Source organism: Calliphora vicina, chromosome 4 (genome assembly GCF_958450345.1).
Source record: "Calliphora vicina chromosome 4, idCalVici1.1, whole genome shotgun sequence".
NCBI classification, from domain to species: Eukaryota; Metazoa; Arthropoda; class Insecta; order Diptera; family Calliphoridae; genus Calliphora; species Calliphora vicina.
Genome location: NC_088783.1, coordinates 18,969,741 through 18,990,937, shown reverse-complemented (window position 1 = coordinate 18,990,937; position 21,197 = coordinate 18,969,741). Strand labels below are relative to the sequence as shown.

Here is a 21,197-nt window from a genome sequence, read left to right as displayed (position 1 = left end):
TCTTTATCACTAACCATGGATCAGGGGGTTTTTAATGGTTTGAAGGCCAGCAGGGAAATAATAATAAATATAATAGAAAGTAAAATTGTTTAATAACACATAAAGGTATAGAAAATAATAACAAATATTGAAGAAGAAGTGTCGAAATATTACTTAAAATTTTGCTAATTTTGTCATTTCACTTATCTCTTTAAAACAAAATAGAAACTGATATTTAAGCTGCAGAAATATAGATATAACAACACTTTATCACTGGAATTCACATTTACATTCCTGCTTACATTTACATTTACACTACATTAAAATCCTCTTCATCAGATTCTTTAAATTCTGCATTCGTTTCAGATAAACTTAAACCCAAAGCCTGGCCAATGGCTTTGCGCAGTTGCTAGTAGGGTCGCCAAACATCAGAAGGTTTAGGAGTACGGCTGCGAATGGGTCCATAACTGCTACTCGCTGATCTAGAGGTTGTACTAACATCATCCAAATCAATGGTTTCCACAGGCGAAGGTGATCTACGTGTTGATGTTACCGGTGGCGGGGTGCTGGAGGAAGTTAATTTTGAATTATCGGCATCAGCTGTTGAATGTGAGATTAAGGTGACGCATCTTTTAATTAAATTCACACCCTGACTGGAGTCAGTTGCCAGTGCAGAAGGTAGTAGAGATGCTGAAGTTGTACTAGATTCTAAAGTAGGCGTTAGTCCCGCTGGTTGACCCGCCTGTGGGGCTGTGCTATTTCTAAACCAGGGAAACTCCTGATAATTACCATACAACTGGGTATACAACCATTGACTAGGTTGTGGTAGCAGAGGATTTTGTAAGAATAATTGAGCTGCCAGTGCGGGATTAAAACTGTGAGTGGGTGTAAAATTGGAAGCCAAACCCGGAAATAATTCATTTTTTCTTAAGGCCGGGCTGCGTTGTATCAACGAGGTAAATGCTCCGCCACTGCCCGTATTCGAGGCCGGTGGTGAGGTACTACGTTGATCATCATCCTCATGTAGGGAAGAAGTTTTTCTGGGTGATCCAGTCACCGATATACTATCACTCTCAAAACCAGCATCAATATTATTATCATTTTCACTAGTGGTTGTGGTCAAAGGCGGGGAGGTGGTTAGAGATGCTTGCGGTAAACCAGCAGTTGTTGTGGTAGGTGATCCCTCCGGACTAGTGGTGCTGTGTGGTGTACCATGTACCGTTAACTGGCTTAATTGATTTAAATGGTGAGTATCTGTTTAATAGAAATTTAAAAAGTAGTTTTAATATATGTTTAGACAAATGATGATTATAATTTAAATGTACCTCCTAATCTGCCTAAACCTGGTCTCTCTAATGAGCCCATATGGGCAGGAAAGGCAGTTGGTTGATGATGAAAGAAAGGTGCTCCATGTGCAAATCCTGGCCGTCCTAGTGCAGCCGCATGACCACCACCCAATGTTCGCCAGTCGTGGCCATGTAAATGTGTATGCACGCCCATTAAATGATGAGCAAAACCTGCAATTATAAATGAAAGTAAACCAATATTAGTATAAATAAATTTAAAAATAAGAAAAACAGAAATAATTTCTCTAAGAATAATAAAAACAAGCCACATAGAGGCTAATATTTGGCCGCTCATTTTGGTTGTTTCTCTACCACCGGCATAATACCACATATGCATCAAATTTTAAGTACCAAAACTTAAAATAATACCACACACACGTATATACCTACGTACTCCCATTCTATGTATTTGTAACATCAGTATGTTATATAAAAACGGAGGAAAGGAGTCTCTAATTTCCCCTTAAATTTTGTTGATCCAAAAAAATTTAGCCTTTAACCCTTAAAGTTCAGGTGCAATGAAAGGCCTATAACAGTTTTAAAAATTTCAATATTATATATCAAAGTACAACAAGTAGTCCGGCTCTTTGACAGAATTACCTACCTAACTCTGTGTATGTGGTAGATAAAAAGAACCTAACTCTAAGTAAATGTTATTAAACAAATTACACATGTGTTAGTACCTTTTAAATTGTTGATTTGTGGAAAATATAAACTTTTTAAAAATTAAAGTGTATTAAAACAAGTAAGAGAGTTATATTCGGCTGTGCCGAATCTTATATACCCTTCACCAAATTATACTTTAAAAAAAATTTGTTTAAATATTTTTAAGTAAACAAAATTTATTTTTTTTTTAAATGTTTTTCCAAATTTCTTTTTAATTTTTTTTAAAAAAATTTTTTAAAAAAAAATGTTTGATGAAAAAAAAATTCGGGTTAAAAAATATTTTTCCCGATTTTGACCCATTGTAGGTCCAACTTACTATAGCCTTATCTACATCGTTGCAATGGACTTTGAAATATCTATCATTAGATATCCATATTGTCTATATTAATGACTTAGTAATCCAGATATAGATCAAAAATAGGTTAAAAATCGAGGTTGTCCCGGTTTTTTGCTCATATCTCCCTTATTTTGCTGATTTTTGAATCTCGAAAGCATGTCTGACAGAATTATTGAAGATTTGGATCCCGAAGTTATCTGGGATCTTCAGAAAATTGATTTCAACAGACAGACGGACATGGCTTAATTGACTCCGCTATCTATAAGGATCCAGAATATATATACTTTATAGGGTCGGAAATGAAAAATGTAAAAATTACAAACGGAATGACGGATAAAAATATAGAATAGTATGTGTTAATGTAATAATTGGTCAATTCACAAGGGCTCTTATCAGTAATATTGTCGTGTTGGAACTAGGAGAATAGGTTATGGGAGGGAAGAAAGAGGGAGAGTGTCGGTGGATTTGAACTTTCCTATATTGAAAAGAAAGACATCAGCGAGAAGTTTGGTCCACTGGCCAGTCGACCACAAAGGGATGTGTTCTTCATGAAAAACATATATAACTTAAAAATCTGCGGGTATCAGTAACAATTTCCCTAATTTCATCAGAACACATTCCATTGTAAACACAATGGAGCAGCCAACATTGCGTCGGTGCCCCACCGAATCAATGGAGTTGGATACCCTACTGTCACCAATAATCACCTTTTCCTTCTCCTGCACGCGGTCGAGAAGCTCGAAAATATACTTTGAAGCACCGGCCCATACATGGGAGTTGTATTAGATTTTGGGTCGGATATAAGTGGTGTAAATAATAAAGAGATCAGAGATCTTACAAAACCGAGGAACTTGAACGCCTCTTTCGACACTTGAAAAATGTGTTTTGTCCAGCGAACATCACACTGAATTCTCATGCCTAGAACATCGAGATCTTCTGATTCCTTAATATTTACACCACCCATAGAAACAAATGAAGCATGGTATTGTAAACAGTGAGGAGATCAGATGGCGTGAATGGCTGCTAGTTTATCAGAATAAACCAGTGACTTCACCTTGCCCCACAGGAAATAATCGAGATGTGGCAAATAGCAAGACCTTAGAGGTTGTGATTTCTCGAAATCAAGTTATCGCTAAATTTTTATTTCAATAAATCGATGGTTGTGGTCGCCATATGACAGGTAGCGCCATTCCGTTGGAACCACATCACGCCCGGATCGATATCATCCTTATTTTCAAACAAAAAATCATGATCATGGTGCGGTAATGACGGCTTAATTTTGTATTAACCCGCAAGAGTGCCTCAAGGCATGCATTACAAAACACCAATCTCAAAAAGTAATCATCATTTTTTGTTTTAAATTTAACTGCGACTTTAGTTACAGATTTGTTAATATTTCCCTCGAAGGTCGAAATGCATTCTGACTTTTAGTTTTTGTTCTGTCAGCTGTTTTGTGAGTGATATTATAATTTTTTAAATCAAAGTTTTACTAACTTTTAGTGGCCGGATCAATTTCAAATATTTTTCATTAGTTCTTTTTCATTAATTTTTCAATAAAATCGTATCAGAATTATTGTTTTGTACACCTAAACCGGAAACAATACTCTGAGGTACTCTTCACCTTTTTGCACCTGGTTCCTAAACTTAATTTGCAAATTAGTTTCTGATGGCTGTTCTGAGTTTATTACGCTAAAAAAATTATTCGATAACTTTTTTTTAGCTGTTTAAAGCTTGCGGGTTAGAGGGTTAAATAAATGTCACCAGAGTGTAAACCGCAACAAACGGTGCATTTTTCTGAATGTAAGGGAGTCTGTAGGTTCTGTTGTGGATTGGTCTTACTCTATATAGACTCTATGTAAACCCCATGCCTCATCGATGAATGCAGTAAGACTGTTCGTTAAGTTCGATCGGGCTTAAAACAATTTGTAATGATTTGCAAATTAAAATGAAGTAAATATCAAATTTGATTAAAAAGTTTAATCGTACAATCTTACAATAAATTACAGTTTTCCCTCATACTACATACAAAAAAAGCGATTTAAGCTTTTAAAAAAGTATTAGGAGGATTCAAACGGTCTGCTATTAGGTCCTACTTTATTATGATAGTTTAAACAAATTGTTGTTGTGCTTCAAAAAAGTGTTATTTTATGAAAAACAATAAGTCCTATTAGTTTTAAAACACAACAAAAATTTGTTTAAACTATCTTAACATATTAGGACATTAAGACAATATGACTTAATAGCAGACCGTTTGAATTTCCTAATTGCATCACCGATTTTAAAAGTTGTATTTGGGTTAAAAATTTATATTTATGCAGAAGACTGTATTCAATACTTTAAAATTCGAAATATAATTGGAAATATTTAAATATATTTTTTGAGTTTATAAGAGTATATGACGCAGTTGTAAAAATCTAATTGTGAAAGCTTATTGCATTCCTTTATTTAGATTTAATGAAACTTAATTTACATCTGCAATAGTTTTATATTTTATAAAGATGTTTGTTTGTATAAACCATCGTTAAAATTGATGTAAAGTTTAAAGGTTAATATGCTCCAAAGCAGATATAAAAAATGGTTATATTTAATTTCTGTTCTCTTTCTACAAAACTAAGTCTATCCCTCTCACGATGTAGGCTGCTGTTAACTCTCACTAACCTCCAACTTATTCCTCATATGGCCTTATATGTGGTAACACAAAATTTTTTCCAACCAAAAAAACTAATGAAAAAAAAACCATTAAATATATGTTCACCTAAATGTGGTATATACACAACACTTATTGCAACTATTAAAACTTACACTCATACATATATATATTTATATGTATGTATATAAATTCTTTATATACATATTTCCTCTCACTCATACTTTAATAAAACTTGCATGGAAAAAAAAGAAAACTTGTGTAAAAACTTGTTCCTACTACTCTCTGCAAGATGTAGTATAGCATGTATAAGATGTATTTTTGAGTGTTTGTATCTGTGTGAACATATGAAATATGCTTGTATTTGTAGACTGTTTAAAAACGGATGTCTTTTTCGTTTTATTTTTTCTTCTTTTAAGCCACCAGTCAGCCAGCCAACCAACCAACCATTCTTGGTTTACACCAAAAGACGCCATTATTTGGTTGTATATAGACCACCACACTCATGCAATCACTAGGTTTTTTGTTGGTTAAATTGTTGTAGCAGTTTTAAGTCTTGTTCTTCTGTTGCAGCAGAAATTGCTGCTTCTGCTGCTACTGCTGTTGCTATTACTACTGCAAGTGACTTGGTTTTTGGGTTAGAACTAAGAACAAGAAGAAAATTATAACCTCAAATTTTATATCATTAGGTTTTTCAATTATTAGAAGTTTCTTTTTTTGTTATTTTATTTTGCAAGTAAACACTTGAGTGTATGATAAAGACATAGGGCTAAAAAAGAGCATTATTAGTAGATGTTTTAATAACAAAGTGTCTTGAGGTATGTTAGAAAAGATATTTATGTTTAAAAGATGAGATCAATTTTTTTTTTATATAAAGCAAAAATATATAGTAAGAAAAATTTAATTAATGTGGTTACTAGCAGTCATAAGCAACATCATTTTGTATATTCCACGCCATTTCAAACTTTAGCCTTACTCTTTAAAATTTTTGCTTAGATTAGCACGAAATGAAAAATTTCGACCAAAAGAGTTAATTTTAGATACTTTACTTTTCTTAACTCGATAATATTTAGTATATGGGTGATTTCATGTCAACTCAAGACATAAAATTGTTTGCCAAAAAAAAGTCAAAAATTGTATGTCTTGAGTTACAAAACATTTATTTTGATAGATATCCTACTCGCATCCCACTAAGCTACCAAAAAGGTCTTCAAAAACCTAAGCTTTCTGTTGAGTAAAAAAAATTATAAAAGTGTCCATTTTATCAAATTTTGGTTTCGGAAAAAAATTTGAAATTTTTTTTATTTTTTTTGGTCTTAGCAAAATAAGTCCCAAATAGTTTAGAATATTACCAATAAGTTACATGGATGAGATTTTATCAAATTTGACTTTTTGATTTCGGAAAAAATTTTCAATTATTTTTTTTTCGAAAGATTGGAGCAGTAGCTATCTAAACTATTTGGTATTTATTTTGCTAAGAACAATTGGTAATAAGTTACATGGATGAGAAAAATCACATGTTGGGCCAAAATGTAAAATTTTGACCCCCTCTAACTCAGAGAGTTCTATACCGATCTTGTTGAAAAATTGTGTCTGAGTTACTATCCAATAGAACTAACCTTGGTACCGATCGGAAGACATAGATTTGATGCTAAATCGGTGCAGAAAGGTAAAAGCCGTTTTTGTAGACTCTTTGTAATTTATATTTCAGCCAGTGCATAAGTTTTTTTTCATAAAATTTACCAACATTTTTTTCCTTGTTCTATTGCTTCTGAGTTCTTTACCGCATTGCGATCTGGAACTTTCTGAACTTTATAAGACTTAAACCCAGCATTAACTTTACGAGCAGTGTTTCTGATAGAAGTGTTCCGTTCTCTTCGAAAGTTAATAAATAATGTTACGCTACACTGCTCCAGAACGCGGAATATTGCTGACTATTTATTTGACCAATAATCGGTCGGTGACTTCATCAAAAATAATCATGAGTGATGAGGCCCATCTTAGCGGGTACGTAAATAAGCAAAATTTGCGCTTCTGGGGCACTGAAAATCCGCGTGTAACCCACGAAGAGCCATTACACCCGCTCAAAGTCACTGTGTGGTGTGCCGTTTTCGCTGAGGAGTCATCGGACCTTTTTTCTTCGAAGACGTCGCGGGCCAAACGGTTACTATGAATGGTGAGCGCTACAGAGCAATGATCAACGAGTTCTTTTTGCCGCAACTTGATGAATTGGGATTGGAAAACATGTGGTTCGAACAGGACGGTGCAACGGCACACACTGCACGTGCCACAACCGATATGCTGAAGGATGCATTTCTCGGGCGCCTAATCTCCTGTTTTGGCGATTTGCACTGACCAGCAAGATTTTTACTCTGTTTTTGCTTGAAATTCTTGTTTAGCTTACAGAAAAAATTACAGAGCAGCAATAAAGTAAGAGAATTTACGGCAAATTATTGTTTCTAAAAATAACATTTAAATATCTTAAGAAAATTGTCTATCAACTCAAGCACTCTTAAGAAATCTATCTGTTTCATAAAGTAATTTGCGTAGTTTTCGAAATGAGTTTCATTTGTTTTTTAAACTAAAAACCTCAAACTTGAAACCAAAATTAAATCAACGTCGTCATTTGTGGAGCAATTTTTCTTAATTTTTTTGTCGGTTTAATTTTTTCTTCATCCAATATTGCAAGTTTCTTTAGCCATTATTGTTGGCCAATGTGGGTCGATAGTCGATATGTAGTAGTTGCTACCTTCTATTGCTATTGCAGGCAGCAGTTTCTTAATACATACACTCATTTAAGGACTTCAGACACTCATACACTTGCTAACAAACAAACATACATCCATACATACATGTGAGTGAAATACCGAAAATGAAAACAATACATAGACATTTATGTATGTATGCATGTATTTGAGTGCACGAATTTATGTGCACGTGTGTGTATGTGTGTACGAGACCAAGTTTGCAATGGCAGTGGCTTTGCTTCACTCCCACTAAAACCTAAATATGTGGTTCTGTAAGGAAACCTTAGTGCTATAAAGGGTTAGCCACGATGGTGTCAGTTTTGGGGTCGGGTTTTCTTCGTTTATATACAACTTCATACATTCATACACAAGCTGAGAACGAGTAAAACAGTTACAACAACAATAAACAGGAGTACAGCTGAAATACAACAACGACGTTGACATTTAAAGAGAAGTCTGTAGACATTTGTTATTGCAAACAACAAAAAACACGAGGAGCCGCCAAACTTGTACATATTTATGTATTTGTTCGCATACACACTCACAAAACACACATTTACTAATTCTTTGCTTAAACACACACACACTATCTCATGTGTATGTATTTATGGATGTGTAGAAACACATACAAACCTACTCTCCAAAAATTCACATACTTTTGAAAGCCGCATACAATCACACAATCGTCACAATATTATTGCGTTTGTATATGTGGGTCGGTACCAACTACTACCAATACTGTTACATAAATTAAACTAAAGGATTTTCTGTTTTACGAGTACGTTTGTTTGTGTTTCCATGTTTAATATGTGAAAGTGAGAAATTTTGGTACCATTTGAAAAAAAGCATTTATGCTAAATAGTACTTTGTAATGAGAAAGGTACTTTAGAATAAATATTTTGATAATTTGTTTTAGTGGGCCCAATAGTGCCCAATATTTTAGACCACATTTCGATAACAAACATAATTTTACATTGTTAAAATATTTGATCAAATACGCTTGTCCTATTGTAAATATAATATTGCACAAATTAGTTCTAGGTGATATGAAATTATACTTTAAAGTATGGCAAAAATCAGGCAACATTTATCCCTAGTCCCCATACAAGGTGCCCTTTAGAAAAATAATCATTCATAATTGTCTTATTATAAAATTAGCTTAATATCTTTGGATAGATTGTGAATAAAAACAACTGAATTAAAAAAAATAATTGTCTTATAGCAATTAATATCGTGATTAAATTTTACATAAACAAGTTTTATATGAACCTAAATCTTTCTATTAGCTTTTGTGACGATTGGTCCATACATCCAAATAACCCATATATCAGAAAAATATTTTATTGTCACATATTGATGGTATGCAAGATACCACACAGTTAATTAGTTAATTTTAACTTTTTTATTTTCCAATAATTCTCGAACGGCAAGTCTAAAAGAATCATAGGAACCTTTTCAACTTCGGTGAAGATACTCTCAAATCGTGTTCATGAATGTTCATGATTTGGGTATAGAGTACACCAAAAAGTGCAAAAGAGTTATGCAATTCAAAAAAATGAGATATTTTTTTCTTCTGGAACCAGCACTTAGAGGATGACCCCTACTCATGCAAAGCATTGTGTTGGAAATAGTAAAATAGGTTATGAGAGGGAGAAAAGAGGGAGTAGTGCTTGTGGACATTCGTCTGATTTTTTATTTATAGTGGGTCAAAGTTTTAATTTTTTGATCGAAGGGAGCATTATACTAAAAGAAGATGTCTTAACCCTCTAGCTCCTCTCTTTAGGGGTCAATTTGACGCTTATTCGAGAAAATAAAAAAGGTCCTTTCAAAAAGGACATTTAAGGATTAAAAGATTCTACAAAAATTGTTTCCAACAAAATTCAGTGGGGGTCACCAAAGATACCAAAGTTGTAAATAAAGCTCTTTACGCTTAATTATCAAAATTACACACTACATTGGGTTTCACATTTTTTAAAAAAAAAATCGCAAAAAATTTATAATCCGAGTGAGCTATATTTAAATATAAGTAGTACTTGGATTGCCTGAGAATGTAGCATTATAATAAGGTATAACCTAAGTAGTTAGCATTATCTATTTCCAAAATGGTCCACATTTTTGCCTGCATATAAATCGTGATTTCAAAGGTCACTAAAGAGCTAGGAAACTAAATTTTTACATCTTTGGATTGCTTAAGAATGTAGCTTTACAATAAGGCATAACATAAATACACACAGAGAAAAAATATAATTGGGCATGGTTACTGTAACCATTTATATAGTGTTACAAGTTTTTTAACTATATTATAGTCACAGTAACCATTTACATGATTGTGGTAACCATAATATGGTTAACTTACGATTCACATGATTGTCTCAACCATATATATGGTTACAGTAAACATATACATATATGTTTGTGGCAACCATATTTATGATGAATAATTTTATCATAATATGTTGTTCTCAGATTATGATAAGCCTTAAGCCGAGAGCACCATAATATGATAAGTCCTTCATCATATAAATGGTTGTCACAAACATATATATGTTTACTGTAACCATATATATGGTTGATACAATCATGTGAATCGTAAGTTAACCATATTATGGTTACCACAATCATATAAATGGTTACTGTGACTATAATATAGTTAAAAAACTTGTAACAATATTGAAATGGTTACAGTAACCATGCCCAACTATATTTTTTCTCTGCGTGTAGCTAGCATAATTAGTGCCCGATATAAGTAAATGCAATTATATGGGAAATATTTCGAAAAATGAGATTTGAAATTGCCTGCATTGCAAGAAACAGGAAATACTTCAGCGGTAATTATGTTCCACATACGAACAGTACGGCTACAGCAAAAATGTTCCCTATAGTATGATGATGAGCCCTTTCATTAATTTCATAAAAACACATTTTATTGCACAACCGATAAAACGAATCCAACGAATCAATAGAGTTGGCCTACTGTGTCCAATGATCACCTTCGCCCTCTCATTTACGTGGTCGAGAAACTGCAAAATAGACTTTTAGCACCGGACTATTACTCCAGTTTATGCAACTGCAGATCTTCCATCTCAATAGATAAATTTTTTTGTATCGCTTATGTCAAGACCATACAATTCTGGACAGCCTTCCAAATATGACACAATAGCGAACTCCATTGATCAAAACATTCTAATCATTTTCATCGACGAAAAAATAAGACTAAATCATATCTCATCCATGTAATCCAAATTACACTGCCACATTTTGTGGATGCAACCGAGTCTCATGGAGGATATGGTTATATGTTTCCCCAATAACGCATATTTTGCATAAGTAAGCTTTCTTAAAGTAGCGACCATTGACTCTCAATGTCCGTAATACACATTTGCCAACGTTTCTCGTTGGTTTAGTTCACATTGATAAAAGTATAAATATTGACTGACGTCTTGAAATTGTTGTGAAAGTTAAGTTTGGATATAGAAAAATTCTCTATATAAGTTTCGTGTTTTCATTTAGTTATAGTAAATTGGAAATAGTGTTTATAATCATGTAAATATTGTGTAGTAATTTGATTTTGTTTTTGTACACAAAGACGGTAATACATTTTGTAAGAACTGCTTCAAATAAAATATGCACCTGAGTCTAAAAATCTTCGTACATCAGAACGTATACTCAGTAAAAATCGATCATACGTCCCGTAACCCACATGAACTTATTGTTATTTTCGGCATACGCGTGGTATGAGTAATTTTTAATTAAATTATGTGTGAATTTGTGAACAATCATGCAATGAAGCATATTTTCATAGTATGACTATTAGGCCGGGTCGATTTGTATGGACGATCAAAAAGTAAAAAATCGTATAGCAGAAACGCAATCTACGGAAAATTCTAAGAAAGAAATCATAGGTCTAAAATCAAATCCTATCTTGCGCATTTCGTCTTTTATCCAATAAAAAAAACTATTTAAAAAAAATTATATTGAAATACCATTGGATAAAAGACGAAATGCGCAAGATAGGATTTGATTTTAGACCTATGGTTTCTTGAGGGAACTTTCTTAGAATTTTCAATAGAATGAGTTTCTGCTATACGATTTTTTACTTTTTGATCGTTCTGCTATACGATTTTTCGTGAAAAAATCGACCCACCCTAATGAATATAAATCAATAAATTTATGTAAAATAGTGCTTCCAAAAACTTCTCTTCAACTTATAAATATAGGTAAATCATGGATTCACTCAACTTCCCATTTTTGAGGTAATTTACTTTTCTCAAAATCTCTAAAATTTCGCAAAAAGTACCTGCTTATAAGATTGCTTTTTTTTCTTTTTCTGCATTTTGTCTCTGAGCTGTTTTGGTTCACATTACTTTTTAACTCAAACGCAAATGTATGTAGTTGCGTGGCTAGATGGCTGGCTGCCTGGCTGGTTGGATGTCTAAGTCTGTCTGGGAGTCTGTACGAATGTGTGCATGTGGTATGGTAGCTGGAGGGGCATAACGTGGTCCCATTGGTGCGCCACAAAAAGCTTTCTTGCTTTTGCTTTCCTACCAGAATTTAGCTGCTACACCAATACATACTACTACTGCATATGTATATGATTGAAATAAAACATACGTATGTTTGAGAGCAAGCATTATAATACAAGTGAATTTGCATGAGTGTTGTTGTCATTATAATATTCATTGATGTTTATACACTCTAAAACTTTTACATACACTTGTATGTATATAAATATTGTATATATGTATATACTTACGTACAACAACATTCATTATAGTAATGTCGTCTTATTGCAATTTAAGTGGTTAAAAAAAATGTACATTTGCGTTAGACCCACATATGGGTTAGTTCTAAACCAATACGTAAGAGTACCTTGCACACATATAAATAAATATACAAACATTTGGAAACAGCATAAATTTTCCTTAAAGTGTAAAGGTGCTTGCTCACAATTATAGCTAAAGAAAGGAAAATATGCGAAAAGTCAGTAATAATAACTTCCATAAACATTTTCTGGAAATTTCTTAAAAAAATCATAATTTCCGTCGGCAAACGGTAGATGTTCAAATTTTACCGACGGTATTTTAAAATATTTCTTAACATAAACGCCATTTGTATGTTTTTTAAGACCCCCCATATTATTCACCACAAAACATCTTGTTTAAACTCACCACATCTTAGAGTGACATTTGGTTTTTTATTTTAGTAATTCATCTTTAGCAGATTTTCTATATAATTATTAAAAGGACTCTGCAAAATATGAAAAACAAACAACTCACTTTTCCCGTTAAACTCTCAGAAAAGGTGAATTTCTTAATTCACTCAATACTCAACTCTCTGTGCGCATTTGTTTGTTATATTTTTTACTCTCATTAGAGGTTCTTATTCCACCATTACTCCCTACAAACACCTACTTACATTAAATCCACCATTGCTTTGTTTTTATGTACAAATGTAGTGGTATTTCATTTTCTCTAAACATTTATATGTATTGGTGTGTATGTGTGCCTTGAAAGTCCGTAGAGTTGTTGTTGCTGCTGTTGAGTTTTTGTGTTTTTTTTTCTGTTTCATTTCTTGTTCTTCTAAATCTTCTTGTTGGCTTTTTTGGTCACATTATTTGGTTTGTAGATGTTGTTTTGTTTTTATTTTCAAATAAATTTATATTTAATATAAAATAAATTCTTCTATATAATTCATTTCATTTCTTGTTTGTGTATGTAGCTACATATTGTTATATATATTAAGATACATACTAGTATATAACGAAATTCTAAGTTTAATCCAAGCAAAATTTTAAATTGTTGGCCATCTATTTAAGATACTTTAAAAGACGTATAGTTTTTATGGACAAAACTTTAGAGAATTACTTTAGACTTTGATTATAAGTTTACTTTTGAAGGAAATATTGATAAGATACTAAATTTGTTTATTATTGAAAGGCTTGCTACAGTAAGTCGTTAAACACAAAATTAAAAAATATTGAAACAAACATTTTGAAGGTTTTAAAAAGTATTTAATTTTCTTATAAGTTTCATCAAAATCGGCCCAAAAATATATAACATTTCGCTATCTTTCCTTTAGAAATTCCAAATATTGAAAAAATTGACCTTCACGATTTAAGACTTAACGTTTTCCAATTTTAGTAAAACTTTAGACTATACTTAAAATTACCTGAGAAAAAAATGCACCTCAAGACTAAATCGGCACGGATTGCAATCATGATAGAAAGACAAAATTTCATATTTAACTTATTAGTGGTTATTTTGTCGAACGTTTATTCCTGATTAATATTATTAATTATTTAGGCTCTAGTTCATTAATTTTTATCATATCATTTAATTCATATTCTTTAGAATTATGAAAATTTAATAAAATAAATTGAATTTCAAATAGTTTTATATATATAAACAAAATAGAGGGTATGCGTTCCAAAATTCCAAAAAAATTTTGGGGACACTCTAATGGTCATAAGTAGGGGGCGGATTTATATGCAAATGCATGTTTTTTCTCGAACGTCCAAATACAATGTAGACAATTATCTATCTGAATCGCACATTTTGCTGCAAAATGGCATCGATTTGTTAGTGCATATTTTATTGATAATGCATATTTTGTTATATTTTACTTCAAAATGCATATTTATATGCATATTATGCCAATTTTTAATAAAAATATAATTTTTTGTCGTTAATGGGCAATACATTGTTTCGACAAAAAAATTTTTGTCGAATTTGTTATAGAAATAGCAGTAAATTTTATCGACCAACTTCTTTCGACATCGAGAAACTGGCATTAAGTTCTTCATTTCTCTATCAGTAATTGAAAATTATCATTTCAAAACAGTTTTCTTCAAAAAAAGTTTAGTATTTTTAAGTATCAAAAATTAATTAAATGAGTCGAAAACATTCATATTTATTTTCATTGCAAATTCGATGTATAAAAGATTTCGTTATCGAAAGATTTTGTAACTTCACCTACACAGTAACCGCTCCTGACAGTCATTTCCAAGCAGTTCTACGAGACTGTCGTAAACTAGTGATTTTGGATAACTTAGAGACAAATGCACTACACAATTAACGTTTAAAGTCCTTACACTATAGATTACATAGAGACACTTAAGTGACAATTATCTTTATGCTAGATTACATGGGATGCATAAAGTAACAAATTGACTTCTCTCTGCATTACAAATAGCACGTCAAATGGTCCAAAATATATAAATTGGAGTCAGCCAAGTGATCAGACATTATTAACAATTTCCGTCTATAAGGGATACATTTACTAATTGCTTAATTGCTGGGTTTTTACGAGATAAAAATTAAGGTTGGATGCTACTTTACAGCACGATCAAAATATTGATGATTTTAAAAGGAAAGTCACAATATAGAATCTCTATGGCTTTAAATAAGTATTCATACCAAGATATTACAATTAATAAAAATATCCATCAATTTTACAGAAGAAAGGTTATTTTAAAAATAGTTTTAGAACTTAAATTGTTTAATTCCTGGTATAATTTAAACAGTTCTAACTGCTGGCAACAGTGTTGTGTATTTTTTGGACATTTCGAAATCCATACTTAATTATTTTATGTTTCTGCACAAGTGCATATTTTTTAAATTTTTAGGTCATATTTTGATTTTTTTGAAGCATATTTTAGGCGCATATTTTCCAGTAATAAATGCATGAAAATCCGCCTCCTAGTCATAAGTAATAATATTAACACATAAAATCAGTATTTCAACTCGGATGGTTTTCAATTTTTTCCAAAAAAAAAATCATTAACTTCGATGCTACTCTCAGATCTATATAAAGCTCGATTTATTAGAGGTTTTTTTTAACAGATCACCCTGGTATCATACTCTCATCTTTGTTTAGCATTGTTTAACAGCTCATAATGGAAAGAGTCACACCGCAACAACGCACAGTGATGTTATAAAAATCAATCAATTTCATGTTATTTCAAAAATATTGAATAAATCAATTTTACAGGAAATTGTCCAACGATTTCAAATATGCTACTCTTACAATGACATTTTTGGTTCAGAAGATATAGCCCTTCAAAGTTGAATGATTTTCAGTGTTCAAAAAAACAGACCATTTTTATATAATTTGGTCTTCTTTCAAATACAACATCTCGAACTGTAGGAAATGGATCGTCATTCTTTTTGATTCTAGTGCTAGATCCATTTATTAAGAAAATACAAATTTTACTACTTGCTTTGTGTTTGTCCAGGTTAAACGATATTTCCCAACAATCGTTTTTTCAATATTTCTCAACTTTGATGGAAAATAAAAAAAAACATAAATTTCTATATTTGCCATATTTTCAAAATAAGTTCCTTGATTATTTATTTACTTAATGCAAAAATTTTCAGCTGCCCGTCCTTGGCCCATTTTTAGCTAGAGGTAAAATTTTGAAAGAAGACATGGTACGAAAAATGTGTTGCATACCTTTTGGGCAATTTATGACATACATATAACCGTGAAAACCCACACAGAGAAAACAGATTCGTGATAGCAGCCGAATTTGTTGCCAATCGAAGGATTCGGTTGCACACATAGCATTTTTCAGTTCCAATAACAGAAAGTCAGTTGATAAAGAAGAATTTCAGTTGAGGCAACCAAACTTTAGTTACTCATTCCAAAATATTGTAGCCACAACTGTAAAATTCGATCACTAAGATAGAATCATTCGATTAGCAACAAATTCGGTTGCCATCACGAATCTGTTTCCTCTGTGCACTAGATATACATTCTTTTACGGATTATGAGAAATATTTTACAAAAAATTTAAAAAGAAATTAAATATTTTTTTTTAATTTTCTGGAATATTTAAAAAAAAAATTTAAATCTTTTTTGGAATAATTTTGAAACATAAAGGCCTTTAAAAAGAAATATAAATAATCAAATATTTTATTTTACTTCCCATAAAATTGATTTTTCCACAAATATCAACTTTGCTAACCCATAAGTAGGCACCAAAAAGGCGTCGAACCCTTTCCAAACACTCATTTCCTAGGTTGATCAATTATCTATCATATGACTTTTTAATTTTTTGATTATCTCATTTGGTTCATATTTTCTAAAGTGCATCCGAAATGTATTTTTTAAAACAAATATTCATATACCCTCTACCACCTTATGAAATTCGATTGAGCTATGTCCGTCTGTCTGTGTAAAACAATCTCACGCCCAAAATAAGTACATAAGCGAAATTAATGAAGTTTACACCAACATGCTTATAATTCTTTAAGCAGTTTGGTATTGAAAATCGAATTTGAAAACCAGAGTTATGGGCCAAAATGTAAGACAACAAAAATTTTGATGATTTTCACATATTTTTTGTTGTTTTCGGTAAATACATTACAGAAATTTTGTACTCGTTATTCATATGAAGTACAAACTCTGTTGATAATGGTAAGAATCAGTCTATGATTTCTCCTAACTCACATACAAATTTCTGCCCGGAATATGGCTTTATGGTACTTAAATGCGAATAGGCGTATCCATACAAGAATAAAACGCAATACCATATTTATTTGGATCGGTCCATATTTGACCATAGAACCAATATAAAGTCCTCTTCCAAAAATCACTTAAATACGCATAAATCTCTTTAAAATACTGTTATCAAGTATAAAATTGACAATAATAATTCCCATACATGTGAAAATCGGTTTACCGAATTTTATGGAGATCGGACCATAATAGAGGAGCCGCAGAACAAACGGTTCTTTTTTGAAAATTTAAAAATTTTGGGAAATTAATTTTTTCTAGAAGATTTCAACCCAAATATTTTAAAAATACAAAAAAATCAATTTGTAAAAAAATTCGAAAAAGTACCTTTTGTTCTGCGGCTCCTCAATTCGTCATAGGTCCCATATAAGGACCATATTCGAAAAATAAATTAACCTTCATTAATACCTAGCAATGTACCGAAATTTGAGAATATTGGCCTATAATTGGTCATAGCTCCCATATAATTATATGTATATTAGGTGGGCAGATTTGTTAAGACAAAAATTTGTCGATATTGTGTCATTGATTTTTCGATAGCTTTTGGCATGGGGTAAAAAAGTTCCACTAGACATATCAAAAAAATCATTTTCGAGATGCCCAAATTTAATTTTTTTTTTACTTTTTCTCAACTTTTTTTTTAAGGTTTTATTAGTAGGTAATAAGAAAAATACGACGTGAAGGTGAAATTGTACGCTAAAATCTTCTATAGCCATCGGGCTATAGCAGTTTTTCCAAAAAATGTTTTTCTTGAGGTTTTGTACGAGTTTTTGTCGAAATATCTATAAAAAAAATTTTGCCGATTATATAAAAACTAAAAATAATTTGTTGGTTGTTTAACGATTAACTTCAACTGCTTATACATTCTTATATTAGAAAGATATTTTCCTACCTAAGTTCCTATAACTTAAGCCTAATTAAAAATTTACTTTCAAATTATTCTTGTTAAACATTTTAAACTACAATTTCTTACACTAATGAACATTCTGTTCCACATTAACTTTTTTATTTAGTCCCTGTCATATTTCCAACTATTTATCATTCATTTAGTTTTTCATTCTCCCCTCCAAATTGTTCGAAATTTCAACATTAATCATCGCAACATGATGTTTTCTAATTTTTCATACATCATTATCAAACCCTCTGATTAAAGTTTGAGTTGGTTGTCAAATTTTAATATTACAAAAATCTGAAAAGTGACAAAATTGTCAAAACATACACGCTCTAATGACAAATCATAATGTACAGTAACAAGGGAAAAATAGCAATACCAATAACACCCAGTAATTTCCTTGCATCCCTTATATTAATATTTTTTAGTAGCAATACACCAGGGTAACAAAATCAGAATCGAAAAATCAAAATCTATTTAAAAATAACTTTCAATTGACAGTAATAAAGAACTGTAAAATTTCCCGGCAAAATAACTACAAACAATTTTTTTAGATATTTATAAAACTAATAAAGTTGTCTATAAAATATGAATTATCCTAGAATAAATTTAAATCTCTGGGGTGTAAGAAAAAAATATCTATATTTAAAAAATAATAACACTCAACAAACTAGACATAAGAAATTCACAACTCCGCAAAAAAAGTACGTCTCAGTTTATATCTTTTATTTATACAACCTTCCACCCACTCACTTTAGGGGTTTAAAGGACAAACATTTATTTATAAAAAAAAGGACATGCCGTCAGACACTCATCTCAATTTAATAGCAATTTTGTCAAAAATAAAACACAATTTTAAAGTCATTGTTCTGTAACGCATTTTAAGGACAATAGAAACATGTGCAAAAAAATTTAAAGAAAAAAAAACACTCCCCAAGGACATTTTACAGCATTGATTCAATTTCATGTTAATTTACTTGTCAATACGATACTAATAACTGTGCGAGTGGGTGTGTTGTAAGGATAAGTTGGATAAGTTTAAACGGTGTATGTTGAACAACAACAAAAATATCATATTTACGCAACAACAATATTGGCAAAAATATATTATAAATATTTAACATGAGTTATAAGAATAATGTGACCAACTTTCGAGGCCTACCGTTGGTTTAGATTTTGATTTGAATATTTGGTGTATGAGTTAAAAATGCAGAATTTTTTTAAAAATATATAGGACCCTTTTGACCCATGGATATTTGGCTTTGGTGTCGATTCGGCTAGTTGGCCGTCATCACATATCTCTTACGCTTCTATTTTTCATCGCAGGTAATTATTCGACGCAAAAATGATTTTCTTTTATAGCGTTCAAGAATCATTACATACAGGGAAAATCGTATTTCAAGGAATCTCCTTCAATTCGTTAGGCACCCAATTTCCCAGCTTTTTTGAATTTGCTGATTGAGTTGCTCCCAATTATTTTTCAATCTCTTGTTGAGTTTGACAACAATCTTCATGGAGTAATGCCTTCAATTCTTGATCTTCAACCTTTTTTGGCTAGCCTAGACGATCTTTATCTTCCGTGGTAAAATCACCACTTCTGAACAACACAAACTATCTCTCGCACGTTGAAACCGATGTAACACATTCACCATAATCTTCGGTGAGCAATCAGCGGCTTCAGCGGCACTTTTTTCAAACTAAAGAAGTAAAGAAAAACTTCCCGCACATGCTGCTTTGTTGGAACATTTCCGAATCTATTGTAAATCCCGCATTTTGAAGTCAATATGATTCTTAGTAAAATCGGGTTTTTTCTTAAATAGTCATCAATCAATTTCCAAAAAACAGAATTTAGTATTTGTAAAGTTTAAGTAATTTTTGGAAGAACAAAAAGTAATATTTGTATAAATCAATAGACATTGATATTGTTACGAATTTGCAAAAGCGATTTGTATTTACCGATCTGCCTCATGTTTATAAACATGTCCATTAGTAGAAGCTTCTGCTTATCAACAATGTTGATAGCATGCAGTTATTAGCATTGTTTGTAAGTAACACTAAAGGTTTAAGCTGCTAAGATTAACATCGAAAGCTCTAGAATTCGAATATACTAGTTTTGTCCGTTAAGATCATTGTAGAAGCTACACGAAAGATGGCCCTGTCTATAAATAGTTGGGTATTCAATTAATCGAGTTTCTGGTTTAATCGGTTAATTGAGCAAATAATTAATCGGGGTTTAGATTTAATCGGTTTATTTGAAATTATTCGATTAACCGAATAATTTTTATTTTTATTTTATATTGAAGAAGAGAAAACTAAATTTTTTGTGCTTATATAAGCATTTTGTTAATAAAAATAACAAAAACAAACAAAAGACAACAATTCAACAAAACAATAAATAAATGTATACACATGATTTTAATATTTTGAAATAATATTTTAAATTTTTTATTTTTATTTTTATACCCTTCACCTTCGTGAGAAGGGTATATATAAGTTTGTCATTCCGTTTGTAATTTCTACATTTTTCATTTCCGACCCTATAAAGTATATCGCACTTGATCATCAAGAGGGTATTAACTCAAAATTTTGAAAATCTCACTTTTTTCAAGAAATCAACTAACAACATCAATATCTATCTACTGTACAAAATTTCAACGTATTCTCATTACTCGTTCATCTCGAAAACAACAATTGAGACCATTTTCGTGATAATGTAGTGACTACTTTTATACAACAAAAAGGTATTATTTTAAGTTAATACAAAAGTTGAAATAGAAATAGAAATGCATCGTATATTTTCATAAAAAAGGTATTATTTTGAGTTGAGCCTTTATTCAAGTTAAAAATAATCAAATTGTTTTATTTATATTTGCTTGTATTTTGAGTTGATACTGTTTTGTTGATAAAATTGCTTTTACTTTATGATTTTAATTCGAAATCTGACTCTTTTTATAATAAAATTGTTCACATTTTTACAGAAAAATGGTACTAACTCAAAAAATAGATTTTGTTTTGCAATAATTGGAAAAATTTAAAAGAAAAACAATGTAATTATATTTTTAAATGG

General features: G+C 31.3%; 1 protein-coding gene across 1 annotated transcript in view; it reads right to left on the bottom strand.

Moving 5' to 3' along the window:
- Nucleotides 1-365: 365 nt before the first annotated feature.
- The window catches only part of RunxB (Runt related B), an 86,835-nt gene continuing 66,003 nt past the window's right edge, over nucleotides 366-21,197 (bottom strand). Inside the window, exons 4-5 of the mRNA XM_065507529.1 lie at nucleotides 1,305-1,496; nucleotides 366-1,233 (exon numbers count right to left, since the gene is read on the bottom strand). Coding sequence (XP_065363601.1) covers nucleotides 389-1,233; nucleotides 1,305-1,496 — 1,037 coding nt within the window. The 3' untranslated portion in view covers nucleotides 366-388. The remainder of the gene's footprint in view (nucleotides 1,234-1,304; nucleotides 1,497-21,197) is intronic.